Source organism: Teleopsis dalmanni, chromosome 1 (genome assembly GCF_002237135.1).
Source record: "Teleopsis dalmanni isolate 2A chromosome 1, ASM223713v2, whole genome shotgun sequence".
Classification (NCBI taxonomy): domain Eukaryota; kingdom Metazoa; phylum Arthropoda; class Insecta; order Diptera; family Diopsidae; genus Teleopsis; species Teleopsis dalmanni.
The window spans coordinates 6,030,073-6,039,042 of NC_051846.1; the positions used below are offsets into that span (position 1 = coordinate 6,030,073).

The 8,970-nt window shown below is 26.5% G+C and overlaps 1 protein-coding gene across 1 annotated transcript in view; it reads left to right on the plus strand.

Moving 5' to 3' along the window:
- Nucleotides 1-48, plus strand: part of LOC119677504 (circadian locomoter output cycles protein kaput-like) — a 5,532-nt gene extending 5,484 nt beyond the window's left edge. The window contains exon 7 of the mRNA XM_038088909.1: nt 11-48. Coding sequence (XP_037944837.1) covers nt 11-48 — 38 coding nt within the window. The remainder of the gene's footprint in view (nt 1-10) is intronic.
- Nucleotides 49-8,970: the final 8,922 nt, after the last annotated feature.

The following is an 8,970-nucleotide window of genomic DNA, read 5'->3' on the forward strand; positions in this document are numbered from 1 at the left end:
ATATAAACAGACATACTTGCTAAATCTTTAAATGACTACTCTAATTGATTAAATCAACATGATTACAAAAGATTTAACAAGCAAATTAACAGGCCATATGTTTTCATTCATATGCCGACTTTTTTTCATAATTTTTTTTTGCTTTCAATTTATTACATCATAATTATACAATTCATAATCGCTACTGTAAATCCCAATGTTATAACATTAAAGAGTTATCGAGTTAAGTAATAGAAACAATAGATACTCTTAAAAACTAAAGAGCTATGTTAAAATAAATAAAATCATAAACTCTTAAAAAACGGAAGCGGAACTTAATAACAGATTTTGCTCTAATAAAATATTTTTGCAGTGCATAAACAGCATTTAAGAGTAGACTGACTGTTAAGTTAACATATATTATGTTAACGCTTATGTTATGTCAAACTCTCTCACCGCTAACGTATAGAGCATAACATAATAATGTTTCTAACATTACGCAATACATTTACATAAAAGCCAAAATGTGCAGTACAAACAGTAGATGAAAAATTGGGTTAGAGCATTTTTTTTTATATTTATATTTTTTTCTAAACTGAAATATAGTCAGTCATGTAAGCAATATTTAATGTAATTGTTTTGTTAAAGTTTCCAGTGTAAACTCGTATCTTATAATGACATAAACTGAAACATTAACATGCATAATTACTTTTCAGGTGTTGTTGGCTGTTGGCTGTTGGTTGTTTGCTGTTTGTTGCTTATTGTTTATTGAAGGTTAAAATCGAGTTGTTCGTCACAAAAAATGGACACAAACGGCTGTCGTAGCCTTGCTTTGAAGCTAAAAATACTAGTTTTCTAGTGGAAATGCATTCCGTAGTAGGAAACTATTTTGAATTGGTAATTGCGTTTACTCTGTTTACGTTATTTGTTGTTTTGCATATATAAATTTATTTCTTAATTTATTTTATTATTTTTTTCAGTTTATTTTTAAATTTTTATTGTATTTCTTATTTTGTTTTGATAAATAAAATAATTTTTTTTTTATTATATTTTTTTTTTGCAAAGAAATTTTTAGGAATTCAATGTGCGCACTTTGCATATTTATACAGAGTGTCTTAAAACTTAATTATACATTAATTATTTATTCAAAAATATACAAAAGAAGTACAAGTGGCCTGTTATATATTATATTAAAAATAATAAATTCATTTTACATATAAATCTAATTTATTCATAAATACTCGTATATATGCAAGTGGCGTGTTATATGGATATCTCACTTCCCCCACCCTTCCGGTTGACAAGATTCAGAACATTGATGCGGAAATGGCTTGATGCGTGTTGACATATGTTAACATGCGTTAAACTGTTTGTTATGCAGACAGCAGAATTCTTGGTATTCTCAATAACAAATTGAGGTGAAAATTACTTGTTCACTAGTGTAATGATGTGCTTATTAAGTCGTATTGATGTCTTCACATCATTAAGGTTTCATATGGTAGGTATGTGCAAAGTGAATGAGTCAATTTATTTGTCAAAGAAAAAATTCAAATGTTTTTATTAGAGATATCACAAGTGTAGCACAGCACATCACAATAGGAAGATGTAAAGTTAAGAAAAATTTATGGAATACAATAAATTAGAATGGATAGAAAATTGATATCAAATTCCGTGTTTAAGTATTTGCATATATATTATATTATCTTAAGTTTTGAAGAAGTATCTTAGCCAGACTGTAAAGGTTACATTAATCAAATACTAACAACAGCAGTTAAAGATAAACAATAATTTAAAAGAAAATATTTTAATAAATAGTCTAATATATAGTAATAAATGTATATATCTTCTCTAACAACAGTTGCTATAGCAGCTAATGGACGGTAGCACCTGCCTTAATATAGCAAATAACTATTGTTAAAGAGATCAAAATATTTGGATATAACTGAAGTCTGTTAGAAATTTATAAACAAAATCGAAAACAATGCTTTAGCTTCTTGCGTTTTCCAGAGTTTGCCAACTTTAATAGTAGTAGTATATTATTATTTTTATTGCCAATAGGATTTTTGTACATCGCGAGTTAGTTGGTCTATTATGCCGACCCCATCTGTGTGTGTGGTAATAAATAAATATATATTGAATCCTTTAACTCCTAGGAAGAACATAGGGCCGCAACAAAGATCTTCCACTCGGTACGATTGTTGACGAGTAGCTTTAACTCTCACTAACTTTTCCCTATGTGTGACATTTCCATATCAATTTGCCTTCTCCAAGTGTATGCAGGTCTACCCCTTCTTCTGCTACCCATCGGGTTCCACTTAATCGCCATTCTTGTGGTCTAAGTGTGACCGACTCAATCACATTTGCGCTTGTAGATTTCGGTTCTTACAGGCATTTATTAAGTTAAAGACCATAAACGTTTATTTGGTATAGTATTTGGCCAATATACTTTAATAATTTTGCATAATGACTGATTTATGAAAAGTTGTAGTGCATTGATGCATTTTGCAGCAACATTTCAAGATTGACATCTGTAGAGGAGGCTAGATTTTATGTTGGTGTTAAACTGAGATAACTGAGCGCGATAACTGAGATGATCGCCAGACATTGTTAAGTGACCAAACGCTTGTTTTGACTTCTTGATACAGTTCTCTAGAGCAACACTGGATCCACCATTTGTTGATGTTGTTTATAATAAAAAGATCTTGGACGTTAGCATTAATGCGCATAACTTCTGTTTGGTTTAGGTAATATATGGCAAAGGCCTAAGATATTATATACTATATACTGTATGGCAAACATTATGACAAACTTAATCTACCTTTCATAGGCAATGGCGTTTTGTATGCTGTGTTAATAATAAATTTCGCTACTTTCTAACACTTTATATTAAATTACTGTAAATAATTTTTATTTTTTACTTTAAAAAAGTTAAATAAATAAATAATTGATGATATCGAAATCGAAATAATAATAATTTTATTCGTATTTGTTCCAATAAATATAATTGTTTTTGCAATTTCATTCTTCTTTCAAAGTAATTAAATAAGTTTAAAGTTTGATATACTCATACTATATATAATATATGTGCATATATAACCTACATTTTTTTTATAACAAAAAAACTTATAACAATAAAATTGCCATGAATTTATCAGAAGCATTATATAATCGATGTTTATTACTTTTCAATGTATAATTTATTTTCATTAAAAAAAAATGTATTGTACTTGTATTTAAAATGAGAATTTAATTTAAATTTAAATACATTTTATTTAAATATTTTCAACAAGCCAGCAAATATTCAAAATGATGAATCATTAACAAATCATAAATGAAGAAAAATTAAATACCACATAACAAATAGTTTTATTTATTTTTAGCTTTTATTTAATTTAGTAATGAAATATTAAAAATAAAAATAAATACTCATCAGAATTGCAAAAAAAAAATATAGAAATAATAAAAGAATTTCAAAGGCATTCATCACACAAAGCAAATAGTAGACAGCAAGGATATTTTGAAGTGAAAAAGTATCTCAATAAAAATAAATGAAAATAAAAAAAAATATTAAAAATAAAATTTACACATTTTATATAAATAAATACTACTCACAGTTTATATAGGAAATAGTGTTTATATTATTTTACAAAAGAATTATTTTATCACCTTCACATTTTATGTTTATTTTATCGTGAAATAAAAAAGAAATTTGCGTTAACATTGAAACTCGTGCCGCCGTTAAATAAAAAGTAAAACTAATTTCACATTTCCTGCGTTGGAGAAAACTAGAAAATTATTTATTATTATTATTTGCTTTTATTATTTTCCTGGTTCATTAATTGTTATTTCGCAAGAATTCTAATAATACAACAATGTTGCGCTACGTAAGAATTTCGTTACTAAAGTGTAATTTAAGTATACAAAATATCATGAATAGACACATAAAATAGGTGCCTTTTGTGTGAGGAATTCAGAAAGACGTTCAGAAAAACATGAGCAATGAACATGAGAAATGGGTAATGCTATAAAACTATTTGCTGAATTAGACAAACACAAGAACCAATCATTGAACTAACTGAAGTCCCAAAGGGTCTTTCTAAAAGTTAGCTATGCCTACTTGCAGTATGAAATTAAGTATGAAATTAGAAAGAATTATAGTATAAAGTAATAATACAGAAACGTCATCGACCTAACTGTTGCCGGTGAAATAGTCACACAGACAACGAAGTAAAAGTTCTAGATGACACTAATTCTATTAACAGACCTAAACATATTATAAGCGAAGTAACCAAAAGCTTCTGATATATGAATTTTACTGAAATTAAACAATGGTAGTACCTTTACTCAATTAATACTTTTTATATTGATTAACTTGATTAAATATTAAAAAAATGTAAAAATTATATAAAAAAATATAAAGAAGAATATTAAAAAAGAATATAAAAAAGAATATAAAAAACATAAAAAAATATGAAAATATGAAAATATAAAAAAATATATTAAAAAAATACAAAAAAAAAATTGTAAACAAAAAAACAAATAAAAAAGTATGGAAAAAAACAAATAAAAAAATATAAAAAACAAAAATAAAAAAATTTAAAAAAAGTAAAATTATATACAAAAAAAAAAAAAAAACTAAAAATTAATAAAAAAATAAAATAAAATATGTATAAATATAAATTGTATATAATTGTATATAATTGTATATAATTGTATATAATAATTAAAATGTAAACAAATAAAACCTCTCCTAGAACTTTCACAGTACTCTCTGACGCATAAAAGCATTTTGATATGCATAAATCAAGTTATGACAATGGAAACGAGCCAATCTTAATTTGATTAATATAAATTGATTTAGCTGCAGTGGGAACATGATAATAGTTACAACGAAATACAGAACAAGCCGAAGTTAAATGGTGTCACCATCAAGATGGACTTCACGGATTAAAAGGCGATATAAAAGACTTTGCTGAAGAAGGAGTTAAGGTACACATTGAAAAATGTAAAAAACCGCAGCATAGCCCCAAGACTTGAGTTGAAGTACTAATGGTAATATTTATGGAAATAATATAAATATAAGAAGTCAACGTAAACAACAAGCAAGTGAAATAATTGATATTCTTTACAAAAAATAATAAAAACACGTAGTCTTTTAAATGTAATATACAAATAGAAATATGAAAATGCAAATAAATTATAGGTGGAAAAATAACACTGCCTTGGATCGTAATATTGTTAAAAGGAACATAGTATGAAAGTCTCCGTATAGCTAATTAGTATGTATTAAGTATAAATTGTGAAACACATTAGAAACTTAGAAATTTACTCCTTTATATTTAAAATATATTGATAATTTTACTAAAATTGTTAGTGCTTATTAAAAGCACTTTTCTATACAAAAATATGTATTAGATATTAAATTATTACGATGATCATAGAAATCCAATAAGACCTCTAGCCTATGATATCTTCAGTACAAATAATTCTGATTAACGATATATAATATTATCTATAACATTTTTAATATTTAATATTTTACCAATTAAAATAATTGTATAATTATTTATTTATTTATATTACATTTATTATAAATTATTTATTATTATATATTATTTAAACTTTCGAATATAAAGTTTATTAAAATAACATTTAAATCAAAAATTCTCTTCTAAAACAAAATAAAAAAGACATACTCGGACCAAGTAATGAAGTCTGTCAAGTTGCTGCCAAGATAGGCCAATTTAGAGGCCTTTTTTGAGATAATTTTGATAGAAAATTTTAGTCATAAAATTGTGAAATTTTAAAAATATCATAAAATAATTTAATCATAATATAGCCAGTGGGTATAAAATGAAAATTACTTTTTGGCAGATTTTCATTAAAATTTGTCATTTTAATTTAGAGCCACTTATTAAAATGAAATTTATTATTAGTAAGCAGACACAATTGAATTTTATTTTAATGTTTTTAAAAAAATTTTTATTTCAAATTAAATTCTCCTTTTTTTTCTTATTTTGATTTTATTATAATAATAATTTTTCAGAATGAATTAATTTGGTGCTTAGAATTTTTAATTTTGATTTTAAATATAATTTATGATGTGTAAATACTAAAGATGCTGTGCTGCATTTCGTACTGCAAGTTGAGCATTGAACCGTTTCATAATAAAATTCATATAATTTTAATTTTAATTTTAATTCAAATTTAATATTTCATTAAGAATAAAACAAGTGTGAATAAAGGGAACTTTATGTTTTCCTAAAGACAATAGAAAATTATAACAAAAGCTTTGTCTTAGGAAATTGCTTGAAATTGCAACAATGACTTCCATTTCTGTTATCAGAAAAGTGGGTGTGCTGGGCAATATGAAGAAAGGAGTTCCATTAAATGTCAGTATTGCAGATAATAAGAGTGTGAATTTATTTTATAAAAGCATTTAATTTCAATTTCACGCTGTTTTATAATGTAAATAAATTTAACTGTGAAGTGCTAAAAACTTTGAGTATAAATTTTCATATAAATGTCATTGATAGGTCAAGTGACGTCGTCAATAAGTAAGTACATGGAGGATATATTCAGTGCCGGTTTTAGAATTACCAGCACTATTTGTTGGCTCTTTGATTTTTGTGTCTATATTGAGACTTCACACCTATAAATAACTTTATAAACTACAGGAAAGCGCTATTAGCTGACTTCTTTAATTCTTTTTATAAATTCGCACGTATTTGAGTTAAGTTCAGCATTAACTGCATGCGTGAATGATGTGAAAGGGCTTACTGTCTAACATATGCAATGTATAAATTAATCATTTTAAAAATGTAAGGATTGTCTGTTTAATTCTGTGTATTAAAAACGAGTTGTGACTTCAGCTGCATAATATATTGCAGCATGATTTATAATTAATACAATAAGGTTTCAATTTTAAAGATCTTAACTCAAAATAAATTTAATCTTAGTTATATGAAGGTATATGTAATAATTTCCAAACAAATTTTCCCTAATAAACCAATTAAATTACGAACTGAAAATTTAAAAGAGCAATTTTATTTGTGAATCTAGATACCTTTAAATGGGTTTAAATAGTTCCAACCACCAACTACGACTAGTGAAAGAAGACAAGCATTTAATGGATATTAAATACGAATTAAAACTGAAATTTTGTCAACAGCAACCACCACAACCCATGAAGTCTATCACGTTTAGCACATAATAAACAAAAACTAATCTTTCTTTCACTGTCGACAACGAACCAACAGACAACAGACCGACCAGTAAAGTGATACTCGCAAAATGTGGGTCAATTCGCTACTTCGCTACTCGCTATTTTATAGTTTCGCAATAATTTGTGTAATTTCAGGCAGTTAATCAAAAATTACGTACGCCTGCTTTTCTCGCTTTAACGTAATTAATTTTATGACAGGCGTAAAATGCTTAATTGACATGAAGTGAGAAGTGGTCGGGAAGTGCAAATGTAGAGGCGTTTATATAACACAAAATGTAACTGTGCAATTTGCATCTTACGAGAGCAATGCCAAGCCAATTAAATATATAGAAATGAATTAAATAATATTAATAAAAAAGATTTGATGAAATATAGTTGTTGATTGTTGCTACGAGGAAGATGAAAAGTTAGTAAGTGAATTTGCACTGTGTCTATATTCTCCAGAATGTATAGTTATAATATATGAGTCTTTAAATTGTCTCCTGTTATCTTATCTATTATGTGGCAGTGCAGAATCACATATTATGTGATTTGGTGACTCAGTTTCTTTATCAAAGAATCTGCACTTGAGATTTTTTGCAGTACTATTTGTTGCTCAAATTTACATAGCCTAACATACAGTACCGAGTTAATAGCCCGACTAATTTGTTCCGGAATAAGCCAATATAGAATACTATACTATAATAGTTAACTATATGATTTACATTATATAGATATTAATAAAAAAAATAAAATTGTGTTAAACCTATATGATGAACACTGACTTCGTGTGTCTTTGATTTTTCTGATCCTTTAGAACTCTCTGTCACATTTCTTTAAATATATTACAACACAGTTTAGTGGTTTTTATTGCTTAAGGGACCTCTTTTTTGGAGAGTTTATGAGCTTGCTAATTTCCTTATATCCTTGTCCGTGACGTAATTTCGTGAGCGGAAGGGCTGAAACGCTGAAGTACACACCAAATTAATCGAAAAATTTACATTAATGAGTGCACATAATAACAATTTAAGATACAAATTTTTTAAAAATTTCTGAATAATCAACCACTCTTCTCCCAAGTAACTATTAGAGTAAGGCTAATAATAAACATCAAAAAATAATAAAGAGTGCATTAACCCACATTATTCTATAAGCATGCACAAGGATAAAATTATAATGTTAGTTTGTATTAACGATAAACTTAATATTACATCAATAACTACAAAATATATTCGTTTATATAACACATAACACACATTAAAAATTATAAAAATGGTACCTGCACTAAATATATTAGCACTGTTTGAAAGCACTTTTCTTTACAAAAATTTACAAGCAATGAAAAAGATACAAGCAATGGAAGACTCAATAAAAGTTCTTTAAAAACGGACAATACGATGCTATTAGTATAGATATACGAGCAACAAATTTTTGAAATATAAAAGAGTATCAAAAATTGATGAGTTCAAAACTGTTGATGAAGTTTTGACATATAACATAAAACCAATAAAAATACCAAAATGTAAAGAAAATTGGATACAACTACTGGAAAAGTGATTAGAAGCTTACTAAAAGTGGACATTACGATTCTTTTAGTATAGAGATAATGGCAATAGTTTTTTGGACTATAACAAAATTTCAAAATTTATGACTTGAAATCTATTGATAAGGCTTGGACCAAGTACTGCATAAAATCAAATCGAAACACAACATACCAGAGCGGAAAGAAAATTTGATATAACGCATGGAATAGCCAAAAAAAGTTTATTAAAAATAGATAATATGAT